Genomic DNA, 23,561 nt, shown 5'->3' on the forward strand with positions numbered 1-23,561 from the left:
GAAGAAACTGAGCCCTTCAGTCAAGGCAGCAACAATCTCATTGCCCTTGCCATATTTGCCCACAAGGTAAACCAAACTATAGCCAAAATTACTGGACTGAATTCACCTCATTCCAAGGCGTGCAAATCCTATTTTGGATCAGGAATGAAAAGTGACACCAAAGCACTTCATACACCTCCTGTCTTGTACTTTCACCAGCACTCACTTTCCTAAACCTGATGTTCAGGCTAAAGTTAGCACACCCAGGCCAGTATATAAGACCCCAAGAGGAACTACGAACATGTCAGTCACATCAGTGTGGTGTATACTTCTCCTCTTTTGACCAACGGCAAAAAAATTGAGAGATGGTGAGTGTTTTTAGAAGGCATTAGACAAAATTATATATATATATTTTAAATATATATAAAGTAATTGAGTTGCCAGTGCACTTAACAACTTTACAAAACATCCTACCTTGACACCTTCTAAAATATAGAGCCCTATTATCACTGGAAATATAAATCTGAATTTGCAACATGAAAAAGAATTCTTTTCATTTGGGTGATTAGCAGAATATGTATATGATGACAGAAATCATAACTGTGGAAATGGAGCAGCAAAACATTCATGTGTGTTTTTCACTCCATACATATGTGTTTCTCTTTAGGCACCCAAGAAGGCCAAGAGGAGGCAGCAGGCAGAGGGCGGCAGCTCTAATGTATTCTCCATGTTTGAGCAGAGCCAGATCCAGGAATACAAGGAGGTACAGTGCTCATTCTTCAGTAATTTGACTTATTTTTCTTAAATCTCTGCTAAACCTGAAATTAGTTCAATACATAAATTCCTTTATCATAAACGGTTTCCCTAAAATATTGTACATTCAAAGTTATACATTTGTCAGCACAACACAGAAAAAAGTAGTTTTAACATCAATCAAATTAATCAATAAGATCATGTCAGTGATTAAGGTTGAGGGCATGTTAGACATTCACCCATGCTCATGTGTTTGAAAATCTTAAATTGCAGATTTCTATGTTAACTAGTAACTCAGCAAGAAGTAGATTTTGAAAACATTAGAAAAAAGAAGTCACCAACTGTAGCATTAGTTTTATGTTCAATAACCAATTAGCAAAAAAAAACAATACCTGTTGTAAGTAGTAAGGAGAGGTGGTAGGGAGATTAGTTGGGGCTGGCAAGCGTAACCAATCCCCCCTCCTTAAATATCCCCAAAGTCTTGTTGTACATTCTGTGACCTTTTAACAACTTAGACAAGTGGGCAGCAGCTGCCAAGATACTTCTTGATCTCAGATGTCATCTCCAGTTTCAACTATGTTCAGTAGAATGACATCAAGACCTGATGCCAGAAAGGGAAATGTATTTCACAACTACAAAATCAATCCTTTCTTCTGTGAAAACATCTTGTGTATCTTTGGGGACATATGATGCAATTAGTAGTAACTTCAATTAAAATTCATACCCTTTGCAAAGTGTAATTTAAAGCCTAGTAACACTTTGAAGATTGTTGTTTGTAGATACCAATAATCCTCAGTGGTATGTTACATAGACCCAGTCCCCACCCCATAAACATGACTGATGTTTTCTGCTTGGATAAAATGCTAAATGAACTGGCATAAACTGTCTTACCCTCTGTAAAACAAACAGGCCTTCACAATCATCGACCAGAACAGGGATGGTATTATCAGCAAGGACGATCTGAGAGATGTGTTGGCCTCCATGGGTCAGCTAAATGTGAAAAATGAGGAGCTGGAAGCCATGGTCAAAGAAGCCAGCGGCCCCATCAACTTCACTGTCTTCCTCACCATGTTTGGTGAGAAGCTAAAGGGTGAGTTGTTTAAATCTTCTCTCTGACTTAGTTTATTCTTGTAATCACAAATCATTTTTATTGTTCATACTTTTGGTTAGGGATTAAGTATTACTATTTGTAACTTTCACTTCAGTACATAACTTTTACCTGCCAGATACATTTACATGCATTTGGCAGACACTTTAATTCAAAGTGACTTACAGTGCTTTAAAGGTAAACATATTATCAGTACATGTATTTCCAAGTAATCAAACCCATGACCTTGCCGTTGCTAGCACCATGCTCTACTGACTTACAATTAATGGTTATGAAAATGTACAAAATATAGTTTTGTATTTATAGAATGCATAGAATTGACATCTCAACAAGTATTCACATCAAGTATTCACAACATTTATTCAACTCTTCATTAAGGTGCTGACCCTGAGGATGTTATCGTGAGTGCTTTCAAAGTTCTGGACCCTGAGGCTACAGGCGCCATCAAGAAGGAATTGTAAGTGTCCTGACTCATTGTTGTTCACACAAGAGAATGCTGAACTTTCATGAAGCCCTTACAACTATGGTGAAGATTTATTTTCAAGAATATAACATTTTGTTTTATTCTATAGCCTTGAGGAACTCCTGACCACCCAGTGCGACAGATTTACCGCCGAGGAGGTTAGTTGTAGTTGGATTTTAATTAATGGTGTTTGCTAAAGCAAGAACCATAATTACTGCTTGTGCTATGGCAGGAATTCAAACTGTATGGCTTGTTGAGGAGAAATGTGGGATTAAACAAGTAAAAAAAATATCCCTTAGCCATACATTTATACTATCTCCAGGTCTTATTTGCTAAATGTGAAACATTGAAACAATGTGTTTTGTGAAAAGCACTATACATTGAAGGTAGAACCCGAGCCATATTTAGAGACATAGAGGTTTGCTTTTTCAGTTGGGCCAGTAAGAAAGCACCCAGAACAACGTAGTCATTGCCTAGCAATGCATTATAACATTTTTTAAAATGTTAACATGTTGCCTTTGTTTTACTTGACAAATTATTTAAGATCTTTTGGTTGTTATCTTCCTCTAGATGACAAACCTTTGGGCTGCCTTCCCTCCAGATGTGGCTGGAAACGTAGACTACAAGAACATCTGCTATGTCATAACACACGGAGAGGAGAAAGAGGAAGAATAACTCAATCCATCAACCATCTCTCTACCTCCTCATTACCACACCATCTTGTTACATATTCAGTCTCCCCATGCATCTGTCCTCTCACAGAAACACTTGTCTAAACTGGAGGTTTTTTGGCATTTGGGCTCTCTGAATGTGAGTTACATGTAGCTAATGTGATTATTTTCAATAAAATAATCTAAAATCATGAAATCACAATCTCTCTGTTCTGTCTGCCATGTGTTTCCCTTCATAAATGTATAGGAAGAGGAGATATTTAAAGAGATGGTGCATCTCTGTAATAGAGCACCATAATCTCTCTCAATGTTTCCCGTTTGTTTTCTTGGAGAGACAGAAAAAGTAGGGAGGAAAGACATTGAACACTAATAGAAAACAGAGGAAGACAGAGTGAGGACGAGGAAAAGAAACAAAAGAAAACATCTTTATTTTTACTTTTCTCCCTTGTTCACTTCTCCATTCCAAAGTCTTCTTTTTTGCATTTTTCTTTATTTTCTCGATTCATCTCTTTGTCCTCAAAACCACCTGTAACTTAAAAGTAACACAAATAAAAGCACATAAATCTTTCTTATACCTTGTGTCTGTTCTTGTCAGGTTCATGCACCTACAGTAGAACCAATGAGAAATCAGTTGAAATTTTACATTACTAGAGAAAATTATGAATGACAGATAAAATATTATTTGTTTTTTAAGTGTTAATTTACTTTTACTTTTTATGCATTATATGTTTTTGAAGTTAGATGAAACTGTGCTTTGACATTTTGAAACTGTGAATGGATTTTATTTTGTAAAATGATTTTACAGACAAAATAAATAAGTAAACCCTCGACAAGCTCCATCTCAAAGTTCTTTGATGTAGGCCCCGTCCTTCGTCCATGTCTTGAAGTTAACTGGTAGGTCCTGCATGATGATAGAGGCAGGGGCGGAGCCTACCTCCGGACGAGTGGACGGGTGGACACCATAGACTGGTTTTTTTTTTTTTTTTTTTTTTTTTTTTTTTTTTTTTTTTCCTTTTTTTTTATTTTATTGCACTTCAAACAAAATAATGTCAATGTACAGTCAGAATTGCAATATATACAAAATGGAGAAAACAAAAAAAAGCAAATAAACAAAACAAAGAAACATACAGCCAGGGGGGGAGGCTAAACATTACATAAAAATATTAAAGGATTCACAAACCAAAATAGTTTTAATTGCTTTCTTATTGTGGGAATGAAAGATAGTTTTGGTATACAATTGCATTTCTTTTTCAAGAACCAAAAACAAAGGTTTGGTTTTACTGTACTTACATTTATGTATATGGAATTTAGCAAAAATTAAAATTAAATTTATAATATAGTACTCTTTCCTTTTATTTGAGGGACTATTATTAAAACCAAATATAACATTTTCTAAACATAAAGAAAAAGAGGGGTCAATGTTGTCAATTATAAATCTAGACAAATCTTTCCAAAATTTGTTAACATGAGCGCAATGCCAAAACAGATGAAACAAAGTTTCAGGCAATGTATTGCAAAAAGAACAATTCAGATCAATATCTTTTTTAAATTTGACAAGAAAATTATTTACTGGGTAGTATCTGTGTAAGATTTTGAAACTTACTTCCTTTACTTTATTTACCAATAAATATTTGTTTGGTAAAGTCCAGATGGCCTTCCATAACAAACCTCCAACCAATCTATTCCAGTAAGCAATACAGTTTGGCCTGGTGACAATGTCTTTTTGAAAAAATGAACGAATGGTTTTATTTACATTTATGACTCCAGGGGCAAAACAAATTTTTCCAATTTCAGTATCAAATAAATTAAAGGAAGAAAGGGGCGCAGTTCTGGTTTGGTTATTAGCTCTAAATAATGCCAAGACCCCTGTGGGAATTGCATCCATGACAATCGAAAACTCCCTGGGCGTCACTGGAATTTTATGGAGATTTAGAAACTCAGAGTAAGTTAGCAGCATACCTTCTTGATTTAGTAATTGATCTACTCGTATTATACCTGCTAAAAACCATCTTTCAAAAAATAAGGTTTTATTTTTAAATAATAAATTGTAATTGTTCCAAATTAAATATCTATGGGGTGAAAAATTATGCTTATATAAAAGGGACCAAGCAAGCAACATTTGTTTGTGAAAGGAAGACAAATTTAGAGGGATTTTCTCAATTTTATAATTGCAAATCAAGAGAAAATCAAGACTACCTACTCTGGAGAAAACAAAATTGGGTATGAAATTCCAAAGGGAATTTGGATTTAGAATGAAATGTCTAATCCAATTTATTTTAAAAATATTATTTAAAGTGCTGAAATCAAGGAAGTTCAAACCACCTGATTCATAATTATTCATTATTATAGACTTCCTAATATAATGAGTTTTGTTTCTCCAAAGAAATTTAAATAAGGCAGTATCAATAGCTTTACACATCTCCTTAGAAACAGCGAGTGAGGTCGCAGTATATACTAATCTAGACAGTCCCTCAGCTTTACATAACAAAACTCTACCTTTTAGGGATAAATCCCTCAAAAGCCAGTGATTCAGCTTTGCTTTAGTTTTCTGGAGAATGGGATCAAAATTTATCTTACATCTAGATTTTTGGTCTTTCGAAATGACAATCCCCAAATATGTCACAGACTCCTTTACTGGGATATTAGCAATTTGTTGTAATTGACAGTCTTTAACAGATAACAGTTCACATTTGTTAATGTTTAAGTAAAGGCCTGAAGCTTTAGAAAAGGCATCTACTACTTTAAGAGCTGCTGAGACTTGATGTTGATCTTTTAGGAACAGTGCAGTATCGTCTGCTAACTGGGATATTATAATTTCCCTACCAGCGATAGATATACCTTTTAATTGGCTTGTCTTAATATGAATATTCATAAGCTGAGTGCAAAACAAGAAGAGATAAGGGGAGATGGGACAACCTTGCCTTATACCACGGTTTAAATTAAATCTAGATGATGAACCACATTTAAGTTTAATAGAACAGTTTGCGTTCCTATACATTGTTTGTATAGCATTACAAAAAAAATCTCCAAAGCCAAATTTTTCTAAAGACCTAAAAATAAAAGCATGCTCCACCGTATCGAAGGCTTTATAGAAATCTAAGAAAAGAATAAATCCATCATCAGTACTTAAATGTGAATAGTCCAACACGTCTAGGACTAATCTTGTATTATTTGAAATATGTCTTTTCTTTAAGAAGCCAGATTGAGCCTCATCTATAAGGGGGTCCATAACTGATTTGATTCTATTTGCAAAGACTAAGGCAAATATCTTATAATCATTGTTTAAGAGAGAGATTGGTCTCCAATTATCTAATAGCAAAGGGTCTTTTTTTGGTTTTGGAATCAAGGTAATTAATCCTTGAGTTAACCTCTTAAGTGTCACCGGCCCACCGGTGGGCCCAAAATCATTACATATTTAAAACAGTAATATCCTATAATAAACATAAACTAATCTTGACAAACTATATATCATTTGAAAGCTTACAAACTCTAGTTTTCATATTTGGTGAATGATTTCCAAAATAAATTAGAGAGGAGCTGTAATTTATCAATTTGCAACAAGAATATTTTCATATTTATAAGGCGTGTTCAGACCTTTATTTTGAAATAGCAATGAACATGAAAAATCATGAAAGAATGGATGAAACCTCAGTTTGTTTTCATGCCAAGAGTTCAAAAGATATCATCCATTCAATTATTTTAGAAAAAAATATATTAATATGTTTTTAATAACATATGGAAATGAAGGCGCCCTTATATGGGCAGTAATGGAGTCTGGTTGTCACCTAGTGAAAATGTTTGGTACTGCGCCCAAACAAAATCTCACTGAAAGCTCATTTTTTGAGATATCAACCTAAAATTTGAAACACAACTTATTCAGATTTTTGGCTTTGATTTTCTAGCAGTTTTAGAGTCGGCCAGGTTTTAAAAATATATATTTTATATAAAATATGAATAATTAAATTTTTTTAATTGTACATTTTCATAAACACAAACTTATATAACTTTTTTTTTGTTTCACTTTCTTAATTTATTTCACTTCAACAAAAATCTGCCAAATGTCGTCTTTAAAACAAGACCAATTTTACATCTATACTCCAAAGCATTCTTTAATTACAACCATTTAAAGTCGAAATGTGCATTTTCATGTATATTTAAAAAAAGGGGGGTGACACTTAAAGGGTTAAAGTAGGTGGAAGACATCGATTTTCTATACTCTCTATATAAACTTCTTTAAGAAATGGGGCAATAAGATCAGAAAAGGTTTTATAAAATTCAGCCGTGAGGCCGTCAACCCCAGGAGATTTGTTAATCTTAATATGTGCGATAGCATTTGAGACTTCCTCAACAGTAATTAAGCTATCACAAAGTTCTTTTTGTACAGGGTCGACAGATTTACAATTTATTCCAGAAATAGAGTTTAGAAATAAATAAGCCGAATGATCACAGAATTTGGATGAATATAAACCACTATAAAATTCTGTACAAAATTTTGATATTTTAACTTGGTCATCTGTAACATCCCCATCTATTTTGAGTTGTTCAATTGTATTATTTTTAGAATGAAATTTCTCTAGACCAAAAAAATATGCAGAGTTTTGTTCCCCTTTCTCCAACCATCGCTTTCGTGACCTAGTGAAGGCTCCTTCTGCCTTATTCTTATATAATTTGTCCAACTCCAATTGTAAAGTGGCTAACTCAGCTTGTTCATCTTCATTTGGACATGATTTTGAGGATAGGACAGCTAATCTTGAAATAATATTGTTCTCTTTAGTACGTCTTTCTATTGCCATTAAGCTACCCTGTTTTCGAAAATACTTAGCTACCTCAAATTTCAACAGCTCCCAATTACTGCAGAATTTCCTTTCTGAAAGTGCTTTATACCAATGGCATAAAATAAGACTGTTAACCTTTGTTTTAATATGTTTATATTGTAGTAATGAACTATTAAGTTTCCAATATGAACTTCTACCCATGGTATGTGGAGAAGTGCTGAAATTAATAGAGATAAGAACAGCTTTATGGTCGCTGAGCGGTGAAGGAATCACACTAACAGAGACATCTGAAGATTGTATATTCGCAGACACTAACCAATAATCTATTCGAGATTGCCTGTTACCAGACTTGTTGCTCCAAGTATATGTCAACGAATCAGGAAACGTAGACCTCCATATATCAACTAAATTGAATCTCTCCATAAAACATTTAAGGTTTGTATTTTGATTATAAGATGGTCTTGCTGGTAAACAATCGAGAGAGCCATCCATAACAGTATTAAAATCACCCCCTATGATAAGAGAAAGATCCGGGAATTGCGATAGCTCCTGAAGGATATGCTCTTCTAAAGTTTCAAATAAATGATCGTTTTCGCTTTTAGAATTAAATCCATAAATATTCGCAATGAGCAATACAGAACCATGAATTTTGAGAGTTTGACACAAATAATGTCCAGATCCATCACGTTGTGTATGCAGAATCTCCCCGGTGAATCTGTTCTTTAAAGTGATGACACCGGCGGAGCGCTCCGATCCATGCGCACACCAGATGTCGTTACCCCACTGAGTCCTCCAGAAACGCACATCATCAGGAATCGAATGAGATTCTTGAAAAAAGCAAAAATCAGTCCTATGCTGTTTAGCAAATAAAAATAAAGCTTTCCGTTTAATATGTTGCCTTAACCCCCTGGCATTTAGTGTAACTATAGACAATGACAGAACGACAGTGAAAAGTGATCCACAAAAAAAAAAGGTGCGATTACAAGAACAGCTGGTAGGAGAAACCGCGTAGGCTAGGTATATAGAAAAATAAATAAAATAAAACAACACTCGAATTTCCAATGGCCATGAAAACTAATCTTGTTCAAATAAAATAATTATGAAAACAGTGTTTTCATTTGAGGACAAATGTGTGTATAAATCCCACGTTGGCATATAGGAGCAAGAGCAAAAAATCAACCATGCAGACAGTAAAGTGAGCAGAATTGCTGCATGTCCTCGGTTAATTCCGGTCCCGATGGCAAAGGTAAAAATAAAATAATTTAAAACATAACGGTCTTCATTTTAGTTCAAAATACTGTCTACAAAATGATCCAACTTTAGTAGGGATGTAGCCTAGGTAACGTTACCTCTCCTCATCTCTCATGGTGGGTTAATTTCGATCCCAGCAACAAAGGCACGTCCACCAACAAAGTAAGCAGATTTTCCTTTGAGACGGGCTTCATTTACTGCAGGCCATAGCTGGAGACGTCGTGCTCTGTCCATCTTAGACAGATCTTCCGCAAAACGCAGACCGTGACTCCTCAGGTATTCTGACTTTTTTGCTGCTTTCCACACAGAATCGCGAATCACCCTGGATGTGAACTGAATAATTATTCCTCTGGGTTTATCAATATTGGACAACTCCTTTCCTTTCTTCTGGCCCAGACGATGCACTGTGTCAATGAGACTAGGAAGTTTGGCCTTCTCTGCAGGTAGGACAGCTTGACATATGCCAATAGCTTCTTGGCGCACATCTTCTTTATCAGGCTCCGGTACTCCGAATAAACGGAGATTCCATCTTCGTGAATAACTCTCCAACTCTGCTATACGCAACTCAGCTGCGCTCAAGCGCGCCTCATCGCTGGCGATACGCTTTTCAAGAACTGCAGATTTCTCCTTAATGTCCTTTATCTCAGCACATGCAAAGTCAATGGTTTTCTTGAGTCCCTCAATTCGCATGGTGTTGTCAGAGATCAATCTCTCCAAAGCATCGGATCTGGAGTTGATGAGTTGCGAGAGTTGTAGGACTATGTCAGAGCTCTCCGTTACAGTGGTCTCCATTACAGCGGCTGAAGTAGGTAACTGCTCAGATTTACCTTTCTTTGGAGCAGGTGATTTGCTGGGGGTAACGGGCATGGCTGTAAAGTCTTCCTCAGCCGACATATAGTCATGGAAATGTTCCTCCATGCTAACGCTATCTGGTGTGACTGTTGTCTTATTAGACCTTGATTTTCTATCTCTTTTACGATCAGATGTCGCCATTTGGTCAAATTAAATGTTGTTTAACCAATTTAGAGTCAAACGTTACATTAGATAAAACAATTAGACTATCACTTTCCTGAAAACAGTTTAAAATTCGCGGCCCTCCTTAAACCATGTGCTTACTAGGGCGCCATCTTGAGCCTCCAACACACCATAGACTGTAAAAAATATGGACAAAGCGTCTGTGACGTCACCCATAGACTTTCTGAAGAACGGGTTTGAAGCCGTTTATGGGGAGACAGGGGTAGCTGCAGCTTGGAGTAATGGGCGTGGCAAGAGGTAGGGGCGTGGCAGGAGGTAGGGGCGTGGCAAGAGGTTTCTCATTGGGCAAAGGAGTTTCCTCCTTGGCAACTGCGTTGGCCAATCAGCAGTAACCATAGTTATACGTCATTTCCTTTAGCTAAAAAAAATCGTCATTTCCTTTAGACGGAAAGAAGATGGCGGAGGTAATACATGTGCGATATAATTTGTGGTTCTCTTTGCTTTACATCTTTCAGCTAGGGTAATTATTTAATTGTTGTTGACAGACACATGTTACAGTGAGAAGAATTAATGAGTCCATTTGCATCGAAGACATCAGAGTCGGCGATTTATATCGATGTCCGTTCTGTGCTCTCAGTGTTTTTTAGACCATGTGAATATCACAACATACACAGTCATTTGCAAAGCCACAGACTTCGCGCGGTTCGCCATGAACGTAAGTATGAGTTCAGTTGTGATATGCATGCCTGTTATAACTTGTTAAGGTTATAGATAATAACGTGAATGGTGATGTTACGTATCATAATTGGTAACTTATGACAAACATGTTTTGCTTTATATATGAATTTTCCTATTATAAATTGTGTTTGATGTTTATGATTCTTTTAGATTTGATCATCTTTGACTGCCACTTGGAATGCAGACAAACCAAGCACTTTCACTGCTTCCACTGCTCAAAAACCCTAATTAAAAAGTCTGATTTTATAAAGCACATAAATATGTGCAAAGTAGTCAAACAGATGGTGCCTTTGTCTCATCAGAGTAGTGACACATCTCCAAAACCGGTCCAGTGTGCGTCTTTGTCTCCTCCCAGTAGTGACACAGCTCCAAAACCGGTCCAGTGTGCGTCTTTGTCTCCTCCCAGTAGTGACACAGCTGCAAAGATGGTCCAGTGTGGGTCTTTGTCTCCTCCCAGTAGTGACACAGCTCCAAAACCGGTCCAGTGTGCATCTTTGTCTCCTCCCAGTAGTGACACAGCTCCAAAACCGGTCCAGTGTGCATCTTTGTCTCCTCCCAGTAGTGACACAGCTCCAAAACCGGTCCAGTGTGCGTCTTTGTCTCCTCTCAGTAGTGACACAGCTGCAAAGATGGTCCAGTGTGCGTCTTTGTCTCCTCCCAGTAGTGACACAGCTCCAAAACCGGTCCAGTGTGCGTCTTTGTCTCCTCCCAGTAGTGACACAGCTGCAAAGATGGTCCAGTGTGCGTCTTTGTCTCCTCCCAGTAGTGACACAGCTCCAAAACCGGTCCAGTGTGCGTCTTTGTCTCCTCCCAGTAGTGACACAGCTCCAAAACCGGTCCAGTGTGCGTCTTTGTCTCCTCCCAGTAGTGACACAGCTCCAAAACCGGTCCAGTGTGCATCTTTGTCTCCTCCCAGTAGTGACACAGCTCCAAAGATGGTCCAGTGTGCGTCTTTGTCTCCTCCCAGTAGTGACACAGCTCCGAAACCGGTCCAGTGTGCGTCTTTGTCTCCTCTCAGTAGTGACACAGCTCCAAAACCGGTCCAGTGTGCGTCTTTGTCTCCTCCCAGTAGTGACACAGCTGCAAAACCGGTCCAGTGTGCGTCTTTGTCTCCTCCCAGTAGTGACACAGCTCCAAAACCGGTCCAGTGTGCGTCTTTGTCTCCTCCCAGTAGTGACACAGCTCCAAAACCGGTCCAGTGTGCATCTTTGTCTCCTCCCAGTAGTGACACAGCTCCAAAGATGGTCCAGTGTGCGTCTTTGTCTCCTCCCAGTAGTGACACAGCTCCGAAACCGGTCCAGTGTGCGTCTTTGTCTCCTCTCAGTAGTGACACAGCCCCAAAACCGGTCCAGTGTGCGTCTTTGTCTCCTCCCAGTAGTGACACAGCCCCAAAACCGGTCCAGTGTGCGTCTTTGTCTCCTCCCAGTAGTGACACAGCTCCGAAACCGGTCCAGTGTGCATCTTTGTCTCCTCCCAGTAGTGACACAGCTCCAAAGATGGTCCAGTCAGTTAGTTTTCCTGCTCAAAGTGACGACACCGCTCCGCAAGTGACCAAAACGGTGTCTTTTGCACCTCTTTCTGATGCCACCGATAAAACCCGCTTGAAATATGTTCATAGAAAACAGGGGCAAAGATTATGTTGTCCCCACTGTAATCTGTGCGTTTTAAAAAAAAAACTCAAGAAACATATACAAAGGGCACACTTGAATATTGAACCTGATATCACTGCACAGTCTCACCTTCAAAGTCAGTGTATTGACCCAAAAAATGCCGTTTTTGCTGTTGCAAAATCGTCTAAAGGCCCTTGTATACCCATTCATGTTATCAAAAAAACATGGGGCATTTCACACAAGGTGACTTGTGAACTTGATGTCTGCAATTCTGTAATGGATTTTAAAAAAAGAAGTGGCATGCGATCTTGTCAGTGTACACACTTAAAATCAGTGGATTACTGCAGATCTGATGCTGGAAATGTTGTCCTGCATGAAGAGGCTTTAAGAGAAATGGTACAGCACAAATGGTTTTCAGAGGAACGCAAAAGACAGTGCTTAAATGCTCAGAAAAAAGCTGAGGAAAAAAATGTGTGTTTTGCATCCTATGTGACTCTTGGTGGTCCATCCTATATGCACTATGTGTCAGTTTTTGAGCCAAAAGTTTCATTCTATAACCGATTGGGAAGAATCATGGTTGTTTATAATGCAAAAAACAACACATGGCATTGCCCTTGTACTCGGCCAAGACGCTCCTGTATACACAAGGCTGTGTGCAAATGGTATCTTTTCCAAACCAACAGAAAAATGTTCCAAAGAGTGAAGAGCACAGAGGTGGAATTGACCTGTAAGACTCCTGTGTCCAGTGGCAATGGACTTTCTGATACAGAAAAAGACTATACTGAGAACATTTTGTACCCTCCAAAAAATGAGGACCTCAAGAAAATGGTGCAGTATATCTTTACAAAGAAAACAATACCTTCTTCCTTACCCATCTCAGCAACCAATTTAGATGAAAAGGAATTCCCAAAAGTTTTGGTTCCAGATGAAATGCACTGTTCATCGTGTTCGGAACCCCTTAGTGATCCTTTGCTCATCTCTAATAAAGCTAAAATTGTCACAACAGTTGGAATAATCTAAGGTTGGTATTTATTTGTTAGTAGTAAATTCTTACTTCAATAATGTGTGTTAAGATTAGCTGCTTATTTTGTTTGTTTTTGTTTTTAGGTGTTGAAACCTATTGCAAGACATGCCCAGTGTGTGGACTTGCATATCGCTATCAAGAATGGAGTACTGGTGTGCATAACTATGATGACCACATCATACTCAGTTTGAAATTTTGTCTTATGCTTCGGAGTTTTTTGCAGGTATTGTGGATTGCTTTATTTATTGCAGGTTGTCCAAACTCAGTCCTGAAGGGCTGCTGTCCTGCAGTTTAGCTCCAACTTTTCTTAACACACTTGCCAGGAAGTGTTTTGTATTCCTAGTAAGAACCTGATCAGCTGGACCAGACTTTATTAATTACCGGTAGGTTTGGAGCTAAACTCTGCAGGACAGTGGCCGTTCAGGAGCAGGATTGGACACCCCTGCTTTACAGTGTTTAATGTTATTGTCACAACAATGTCAATACCTAATTTTTCCTCTTTAGTCTCACACCGCTGTTGAAAGAGTCTGTAAAGCACTTTCAATATCCAATGGAGTGGTTTACCCAAGTAAAACGGTGCTTTGTGCTTATTTGCACTTTGAAGCATTAACTGATCACAACTACCAGTTTTCCTGCTTAAAGTGTGGATTCCATCCCTCTGTTGTTATCATGGATGCTCATCGAAAAGCAGCTTTTAGCATGCCAGAGGGTTGTTCCATAAAAGACGCTTAGAAAAGCGGGGATTAAACTCCAAAACCGGACTTGAATGAGCCTAACAAATAAGTTGGGGCTAAAGTGGTTCCATAAAAGGTAATTGAAGTTCACGCAATCTCACTAATTTGATCCAGGTTTATCAAGTCTAGATAATTGCGTGTGCACGCGTTTTTGAAGCAGCCCTAGAGGTCGATCGTGGATCAAATCGATCCACCATCAAACAGCGTATATTTTGTGCTGTTTTATGCGTTTGTGACATGTTTTTTTTCCCCCTCAGTGCAAAACTTACATTTTACAGTTATATTCTTCATCTGTAAATGTTAGAAAGTCATGCAAATGTATCCATTTTGCTGCAAATCTTCATATTGAACGAGCGCTGCTGCGCGCATGCGCGCCAAATAGGAGCTCAATAATTCTGACTAAAATATACATTTTGCTTGGAAAATTAATACGCGATATTTTATAACACTAGAAATATCTTATAATTATAATAATTTATCTTTAGGATGTTGGATAAGTTGCAGTGAACTTCTAGCGAACAGAAGTACTTCAGTGAACAGAAGTAGCCTAATTCAGGGAAGTTTATTTTAAGAAACTAAATATATAAAGATACAAAATATAGTTTTGGGTATAGGACCTATGCTACTTAATAAAGATGATGTATACTTATTTAGAATGCTGAGAATTACAGCTTTTAAAGGAGAACTCCGGTCAATTTTAACATTGAGCTCATTTTTTTGTACATTTGGAGTGCTGTCAATACAGAGAACAACAACAAAAATCGGTGTTGCCTACACCGAGTTATTCTATTTTTAAAATTTGCACCCTGTTGACTTCAATGGGGCAAGTACTAAACCTGCTTTTAGCCTCTTAACATCCTTGATGTGTCATTACAAGTGCACAGAAAATGTGAGTGATTCCTTCAGAGTGAACACGAGTGAATCTGACTGCAGTAAATGTGAAAGATATGTATAAAAATGATGTTATTTAAGCCAGCGCAAATACCTGTGTTTACATCCTGTTTTTCGGTTGAAGTCCAAAGTAGTCGATTGCCGAGTTCACGCGCGTGATTATAGGTACTAAACCTATGCGTGTGAACTCACATTTTCTGTGCACTTGTAATGACACATCAAGGATGTTAAGAGGCTAAAAGCAGGTTTAGTACTTGCCCCATTGAAGTCAACAGGGTGCAAATTTTAAAAATAGAATAACTCGGTGTAGGCAACACCGATTTTTGTCGTTGTTCTCTGTATTGACAGCACTCCAAATGTACAAAAAAATGAGTTCTCCTTTAATGCAATACTTTTTTGGAGAAAGCAAGAATCCCCAGTTTTAAATGAGTAGATTTAGTTTCTAAAGTACATTATGGAGAGGATAACATGAAATTAAGAGCAAATGTATACATTTTGAAAAGATATGGGCAACTCTAAAATCAAAGAATATTCCATAAAATAAAGGAATATATATTAGCCTTCATTAACTACATTTTTATATACCCCCCCCCTCCCCCTCCCTTTTATTTCTAGTTATTTGTAATTTTATTTATTGACTTATTTAATATTGAATATTTGATATTCAAATAATATTACTTGAATAACTATTAGGAATTATGTGTCATTATAAGAGTTTGATATAAATATGTGAATGTTACATTTTTATTAATATTTATTTATTTATTGTTTTTTGTCTTTTCCCCCTTAAATCATATCTAAAAGTGTGTACTTTTTGGTTATTGTTCTAATCATGTGTTTTTTAGGCTATGTGTTGGTGGGTATTATCACAAAAGAAAAAAAAAAGTAGAAGGAAAAATAAATAATAAATGAATATTTATTGGGGGGAAATATGATTGTCATGATTCTGCCTTCTTGTCTCTGATTTTCCCTGGTCTTGAGGCAGGATCATGACAGGCCCATGTTTTGTGTGTAAGCACATGGCCATTTGTTTGGCTGTGTGCTTGCGTTGTCTTGTCATGTAACCCCGCCCCCTTGTTATCTCATCTTGTTATCATTATTGTATCATCGCCGTCACCTGTTTCCCTCATTAGTTTCTCCCTATTTAATCCCCTTGTGTTTGCTGTCTTGTGTCGGTTCATTGCCATACTTTATGTGAATACTGCTGTGATGTTACTCTGTGAATCTTGCCTGTGCTATTATTTCATGTGAGTCATTGCAAAATAGTTCCTGTGAGTATCCTGTCTTCGTTACGAGTCCTGTGAAGATCCTGTTTGTGTATTTGCTGTTAGTTAGTATCTAGACTTCTGTCAAGTTTATAGTCTAGTTAGTATCCTCAGTCTTGTCTTGTTTTACCCCATTGTGGGCTTTATTTTCCCCTTTTTGCCTATAATAAATCGTGTTTAGTGTACTTTGTCTGCGCCTGGGTTCTCCTTCCTCATCATCATAACAGAATGAACCGACCAAAGCAGAACCCTGCAGACAGTTTGTCTTCCCCTGTTGATCAACCTTTGGCTCTTCTGGAAGATTGGTGGCTCAGAGCCGTTTCTGACTCGAAGAGGGGCAAGCTCCCGTTTCCTCCTCAGGGAGAACTGCCATTGAGGGAGTATGCTCAAGTCGTAGAAAAGAGGAGGTTTTTCTTACCTGACGATCTCCTTAATCGTTACCTCATCGCGGGTCTCAATGATCCCCCTCCACTGGCAGAGCGGGAGAAGCTGGTCCGCCGCTCGTTCCGGGATATGGTGCTCTGCTTATCACGGAGGTCATCGCAGGGTTCCTCCTTGTCGTCTTCCCCTGGTATGCTGCCCGGGATCCCGGAGGGTTGCATTCTCGCTGTTGCTTCGCTGGGGGACCAAGCTCACTCCTCTTCTACGCCCGAGACACCCACCGCGTCTATTAGCCTCTGCGGAAAGCGAGGAAGACGCTTATCGTGGGAATCTGCCTCAGAGTCCTCTTCGACGGAGTCTACCCTTCCTGGGCTTGTCTTCCCAACTCCTGCTACAGACCCCACGGAGATTCTTCAACCGGCCGCTAGTCCAGCTACGGATTCCGCTCCGCGACCAAGGAGAAAGAGGAGGAGAAGGGGAGCCTCTAGTTCTTCATCTCAGCCCGCTCCTGCAAGCGCTGTTCCAGAGCCCGCTCCTGCAAGCGCTGTTCCAGAGCCCGCTCCTGCAAGCGCTGTTCCAGAGCCCGCTCCTGCAAGCGCTGTTCCAGAGCCCGCTCCTGCAAGCGCTGTTCCAGAGCCCGCTCCTGCAAGCGCTGTTCCAGAGCCCGCTCCTGCAAGCGCTGTTCCCAGAGCCCGCTCCTGCAAGCGCTGTTCCCAGAGCCCGCTCCTGCAAGCGCTGTTCCCAGAGCCCGCTCCTGCAAGCGCTGTTCCCAGAGCCCGCTCCTGCAAGCGCTGTTCCCAGAGCCCGCTCCTGCAAGCGCTGTTCCCAGAGCCCGCTCCTGCAAGCGCTGTTCCCAGAGCCCGCTCCTGCAAGCGCTGTTCCCAGAGCCCGCTCCTGCAAGCGCTGTTCCCAGAGCCCGCTCCTGCAAGCGCTGTTCCCAGAGCCCGCTCCTGCAAGCGCTGTTCCCAGAGCCCGCTCCTGCAAGCGCTGTTCCCAGAGCCCGCTCCTGCAAGCGCTGTTCCCAGAGCCCGCTCCTGCAAGCGCTGTTCCCAGAGCCCGCTCCTGCAAGCGCTGTTCCCAGAGCCCGCTCCTGCAAGCGCTGTTCCCAGAGCCCGCTCCTGCAAGCGCTGTTCCCAGAGCCCGCTCCTGCAAGCGCTGTTCCCAGAGCCCGCTCCTGCAAGCGCTGTTCCGAGAGCCCGCTCCTGCAAGCGCTGTTCCGAGAGCCCGCTCCTGCAAGCGCTGTTCCGAGAGCCCGCTCCTGCAAGCGCTGTTCCGAGAGCCCGCTCCTGCAAGCGCTGTTCCGAGAGCCCGCTCCTGCAAGCGCTGTTCCGAGAGCCCGCTCCTGCAAGCGCTGTTCCGAGAGCCCGCTCCTGCAAGCGCTGTTCCGAGAGCCCGCTCCTGCAAGCGCTGTTCCGAGAGCCCGCTCCTGCAAGCGCTGTTCCGAGAGCCCGCTCCTGCAAGCGCTGTTCCGAGAGCCCGCTCCTGCAAGCGCTGTTCCGAGAGCCCGCTCCTGCAAGCGCTGTTCCGAGAGCCCGCTCCTGCAAGCGCTGTTCCGAGAGCCCGCTCCTGCAAGCGCTGTTCCGAGAGCCCGCTCCTGCAAGCGCTGTTCCGAGAGCCCGCTCCTGCAAGCGCTGTTCCGAGAGCCCGCTCCTGCAAGCGCTGTTCCGAGAGCCCGCTCCTGCAAGCGCTGTTCCGAGAGCCCGCTCCTGCAAGCGCTGTTCCGAGAGCCCGCTCCTGCAAGCGCTGTTCCGAGAGCCCGCTCCTGCAAGCGCTGTTCCGAGAGCCCGCTCCTGCAAGCGCTGTTCCGAGAGCCCGCTCCTGCAAGCGCTGTTCCGAGAGCCCGCTCCTGCAAGCGCTGTTCCGAGAGCCCGCTCCTGCAAGCGCTGTTCCGAGAGCCCGCTCCTGCAAGCGCTGTTCCGAGAGCCCGCTCCTGCAAGCGCTGTTCCGAGAGCCCGCTCCTGCAAGCGCTGTTCCGAGAGCCCGCTCCTGCAAGCGCTGTTCCGAGAGCCCGCTCCTGCAAGCGCTGTTCCGAGAGCCCGCTCCTGCAAGCGCTGTTCCGAGAGCCCGCTCCTGCAAGCGCTGTTCCGAGAGCCCGCTCCTGCAAGCGCTGTTCCGAGAGCCCGCTCCTGCAAGCGCTGTTCCGAGAGCCCGCTCCTGCAAGCGCTGTTCCGAGAGCCCGCTCCTGCAAGCGCTGTTCCGAGAGCCCGCTCCTGCAAGCGCTGTTCCGAGAGCCCGCTCCTGCAAGCGCTGTTCCGAGAGCCCGCTCCTGCAAGCGCTGTTCCGAGAGCCCGCTCCTGCAAGCGCTGTTCCGAGAGCCCGCTCCTGCAAGCGCTGTTCCGAGAGCCCGCTCCTGCAAGCGCTGTTCCGAGAGCCCGCTCCTGCAAGCGCTGTTCCGAGAGCCCGCTCCTGCAAGCGCTGTTCCGAGAGCCCGCTCCTGCAAGCGCTGTTCCGAGAGCCCGCTCCTGCAAGCGCTGTTCCGAGAGCCCGCTCCTGCAAGCGCTGTTCCGAGAGCCCGCTCCTGCAAGCGCTGTTCCGAGAGCCCGCTCCTGCAAGCGCTGTTCCGAGAGCCCGCTCCTGCAAGCGCTGTTCCGAGAGCCCGCTCCTGCAAGCGCTGTTCCGAGAGCCCGCTCCTGCAAGCGCTGTTCCGAGAGCCCGCTCCTGCAAGCGCTGTTCCGAGAGCCCGCTCCTGCAAGCGCTGTTCCGAGAGCCCGCTCCTGCAAGCGCTGTTCCGAGAGCCCGCTCCTGCAAGCGCTGTTCCGAGAGCCCGCTCCTGCAAGCGCTGTTCCGAGAGCCCGCTCCTGCAAGCGCTGTTCCGAGAGCCCGCTCCTGCAAGCGCTGTTCCGAGAGCCCGCTCCTGCAAGCGCTGTTCCGAGAGCCCGCTCCTGCAAGCGCTGTTCCGAGAGCCCGCTCCTGCAAGCGCTGTTCCGAGAGCCCGCTCCTGCAAGCGCTGTTCCGAGAGCCCGCTCCTGCAAGCGCTGTTCCGAGAGCCCGCTCCTGCAAGCGCTGTTCCGAGAGCCCGCTCCTGCAAGCGCTGTTCCGAGAGCCCGCTCCTGCAAGCGCTGTTCCGAGAGCCCGCTCCTGCAAGCGCTGTTCCGAGAGCCCGCTCCTGCAAGCGCTGTTCCGAGAGCCCGCTCCTGCAAGCGCTGTTCCGAGAGCCCGCTCCTGCAAGCGCTGTTCCGAGAGCCCGCTCCTGCAAGCGCTGTTCCGAGAGCCCGCTCCTGCAAGCGCTGTTCCGAGAGCCCGCTCCTGCAAGCGCTGTTCCGAGAGCAGCGGCCGATTCAGCTGCTGAAGCTGTCTTGCGGTCGGTTTCTGCTTCTCAAAAGATGCCTGTCCTCGTTGTTGCCGACGCATTGTCTCAATACTTAAAACGTCTTGTCCAAATCCTTCAAGTCCCCGCCATGTCTTGTCCTGAGTCTGTGAGCGCCGTACCCCAGTCAGCTGCAGCCAGTGTTGATCTGAGGCCAGCCACTCAGAGCGCTGTTCCTAAGTCAGCCACCGCTTGCACTGTCCCAGCAGATGTGTCCAGTCCTGTCCCAGCAGATGTGTCCAGTCCTGTCCCAGCAGATGTGTCCAGTCCTGTCCCAGCAGATGTGTCCAGTCCTGTCCCAGCAGATGTGTCCAGTCCTGTCCCAGCAGATGTGTCCAGTCCTGTCCCAGCAGATGTGTCCAGTCCTGTCCCAGCAGATGTGTCCAGTCCTGTCCCAGCAGATGTGTCCAGTCCTGTCCCAGCTGATGTGTCCAGTCCTGTCCCAGCTGACAGGAGGATGTCTGTGTCCAGTCCTGTCCCAACTAATGTGTCCAGCCCTGTCCCAGCTGACTGGAGGATGTCTGTGTCCAGCCCTGTCCCAGCTAATGTGTCCAGCCCTGTCCCAGCTGACAGGAGGATGTCTGTGTCCAGTCCTGTCCCAACTAATGTGTCCAGCCCTGTCCCAGCTGACTGGAGGATGTCTGTGTCCAGCCCTGTCCCAGCTAATGTGTCCAGCCCTGTCCCAGCTAATGTGTCCAGCCCTGTCCCAGCTAATGTGTCCAGCCCTGTCCCAGCTAATGTGTCCAGCCCCGTACCAGCTGTCACCCGACCTCTGTTTGTTTCCCCGGACACCCCTGTCACCACTTCACCCCGGTCTGTTTCCCCTAAGACTGTTCCTCGTGTTTCCCCATCCAAGTCTGCCCGGACCCCTCGTCCTCAGCCAGCATCCTGTCCACCCAAGACCACAGTCCCATCCACCCACCCTGGACATTCCCCCATGAACTCTGTGTTGTCTCCACCTCCTCTGCCTTGTCTGTTGTTTTTGATTTTTCACCCCAACCCTGCTATTGTTTATTCATGTTTGCCGTTGTTGGTTTGTCATGTTTTGTTGGTTTGTGTCCATGTCTCAGTCCGTCATGTCACGTGTTTAGTGTTCCCTTAGGGAGCGTCTGGAAGCCGCTCCTTAAGGGAGGGGTTCTGTCATGATTCTGCCTTGTCTCTGATTTTCCCTGGTCTTGAGGCAGGATCATGACAGGCCCATGTTTTGTGTGTAAGCACATGGCCATTTGTTTGGCTGTGTGCTTGCGTTGTCTTGTCATGTAACCCCGCCCCCTTGTTATCTCATCTTGTTATCATTATTGTATCATCGCCGTCACCTGTTTCCCTCATTAGTTTCTCCCTATTTAATCCCCTTGTGTTTGCTGTCTTGTGTCGGTTCATTGCCATACTTTATGTGAATACTGCTGTGATGTTACTCTGTGAATCTTGCCTGTGCTATTATTTCATGTGAGTCATTGCAAAATAGTTCCTGTGAGTATCCTGTCTTCGTTACGAGTCCTGTGAAGATCCTGTTTGTGTATTTGCTGTTAGTTAGTATCTAGACTTCTGTCAAGTTTATAGTCTAGTTAGTATCCTCAGTCTTGTCTTGTTTTACCCCATTGTGGGCTTTATTTTCCCCTTTTTGCCTATAATAAATCGTGTTTAGTGTACTTTGTCTGCGCCTGGGTTCTCCTTCCTCATCATAACAATGATGTCTTTAAAGGAACTGTCCATTTGTATAATTGTGTTAAATGTGTTGAAAGCCACAATAAAGTACATAATATATATATACGCTAAAATATTTGTTATTTGGACATTAGATGTGCCTTATTTAGAATTTTAAACCTACAAGTGTATTTTTTTGATAGCAATAACTGTAAAGGGACTATTGTAATGGGGTAAATCAAATGTAGGCTAATATATACTGTCAATTACTAAGCTCAGATTCATCTTACCAGTTAAAATTTATACTGTGCTTTTGTAATTATTTATTTTTAAATTTTAACTTTTGCTTTAAAAAGCTTTTTTTTTTTTAGATTGTGTTCTAATGTTCTTCTAATCATAAACATGTACTACAGCTGCCAAACAAAACCAGAGAGAAATGTATTCATAAATCTTTATAACAATCTAATTAAATCATGGGCACAAAACATTCAGCCAGTAAAAAAAGAAAACCTGTAGTATATATATTGTATCTATATATATATATTTGTCTAATTTATCATTGTTGCCTTATTTAAGTTTATTTTCTGTACTGTGTATTTATTTTTGGACTAATAGTGGTTAATAAAGTCCAATAATGGTATGAGAGAGTGTCAGTGGTAATATCATTGTGTTCTTGTTGGTCAGTGTTAGAGGATCTGTGTAACAGCTGAGGCTTAGCCTGACAGTTAGCCTGCCCTGGACCAGGTTAGTTTCCCAGCATAAGTTGCGGGTAACTGAGTTTGAACTATTTTAAGTTTGCTTTATGAAACAGAATCCACCGACAATAAGTCTGACTAACCAAAATAAGCCTGGCTTGTATTCTAATCTTGTTTTATGGAACAACCCTCAGGTATGATACAGATCTAATTAGAATTTGAAATATCCTGACTTGCATGTAACTTATTAGAATCAATCATCAATTGAAGTTTTGAGTTGAGCTGTCTTTTATTCATCAAATAATCCTGAAAAAGTATCACAGGTTATAAAAAATATTTCCCATTCTGTCATAATAAATTACATTTAGATCATGTGACACTGATGACTAACACTGAAATAATAATGAAATAAAAATAAATGACTGACACCGAAATCATTTTTGATGGTATATTAAAATAGAATGCCATAATTTTAAATTGGAATTTCTGCTCCAATAAAGGCTTGATGATCATAAGAGACTTCCTTCAAATCATTAAAAATAGTGATGTTTTATAAGTTTTGACTTGGCACTGTATTTGTAATTTTATTTTGTTAGTCAGTGAAATAGAAGAACCACCAGCAAACTTTGATGGACAGGTGGATGTGGAGGCTTTTTGGAATTCACTGCGATTGGAGATTATTGCAAGAGGTCTTGTGGAGAGTAAGTTATTTTATTCATTTGGATCAAAGTACTAAACAGACACAGGTATTTGTTTTATCTGGTATTATGCCTAAACTTTTACACTGGGAGACATTACACATGGATGCAACATGCACACACACAGATTAGAAAAAACATCCCAGAAACACCTGCTATGAGTGTACCCCATGACATGATCTATTATTACATATTAATTAATTTATATTTATGTATAACTTTATTTTGTTGTTAAACTTTAGAAATAAAAGTGGAGTTATCACTGGCAACAACATTATGACTTGTTTTTTTTTTTTTTTTTTTTGCAGCTGGAAACCCCAATCCTTTTGCAGTCAAACCAAGTTATCACCTTTGGGCGCCCTGGATTGGACCGAATACTATGAAGTCTTGCTCTGTATTGAATACAGAATGGGAGAAAGTACATTCATCAAATCCTAATCCTGCATCTGAAGTTCCAGTAACTGAGGAAAGGCTTATTGATGAGCTGATGTCACTGAAGGTGTAGTGTTGTTTTGTTTACCTTTTTGTAACAGTATTCTATTGTCATTGTTTATTTCTAATAAATTCTGAGTTTTTTTGTTGTTTTAATTCATAGGTGG

The 23,561-nt window shown here is 42.0% G+C and overlaps 1 protein-coding gene across 2 annotated transcripts; it reads left to right on the forward strand.

Moving 5' to 3' along the window:
• On the forward strand, positions 1–3,526 carry mylpfb (myosin light chain, phosphorylatable, fast skeletal muscle b). Of its 2 annotated transcripts, XM_079851086.1 has the most exons (7): positions 1–66; positions 199–347; positions 647–742; positions 1,642–1,822; positions 2,219–2,297; positions 2,413–2,461; positions 2,874–3,526. In XM_079851086.1, exons 2-7 carry the CDS (start codon positions 345–347, stop codon positions 2,976–2,978), a joined length of 513 nt encoding a protein of 170 aa, XP_079707212.1. In that variant the 5' UTR covers positions 1–66; positions 199–344; the 3' UTR covers positions 2,979–3,526. The 2 variants fall into 2 exon arrangements, with proteins under 2 accessions (XP_079707212.1, XP_079707213.1); XM_079851087.1 differs by lacking the exon at positions 1–66 and having other exon boundaries at positions 168–347.
• The last annotated feature ends 20,035 nt before the right edge of the window (positions 3,527–23,561 follow it).

This window comes from Squalius cephalus, assembly GCF_949319135.1.
Source record: "Squalius cephalus genome assembly, chromosome: 19".
In the NCBI taxonomy this organism is placed as follows: Eukaryota; Metazoa; Chordata; class Actinopteri; order Cypriniformes; family Leuciscidae; genus Squalius; species Squalius cephalus.

Excerpts from the sequence above, each read along its gene's own strand:
- mylpfb (XM_079851086.1), top strand. Across the intron at positions 743-1,641 it reads AGATCCAGGAATACAAGGAG|GCCTTCACAATCATCGACCA; the intron begins GTACAGTGCTCA and ends TAAAACAAACAG. Across the intron at positions 2,462-2,873 it reads ACAGATTTACCGCCGAGGAG|ATGACAAACCTTTGGGCTGC; the intron begins GTTAGTTGTAGT and ends ATCTTCCTCTAG.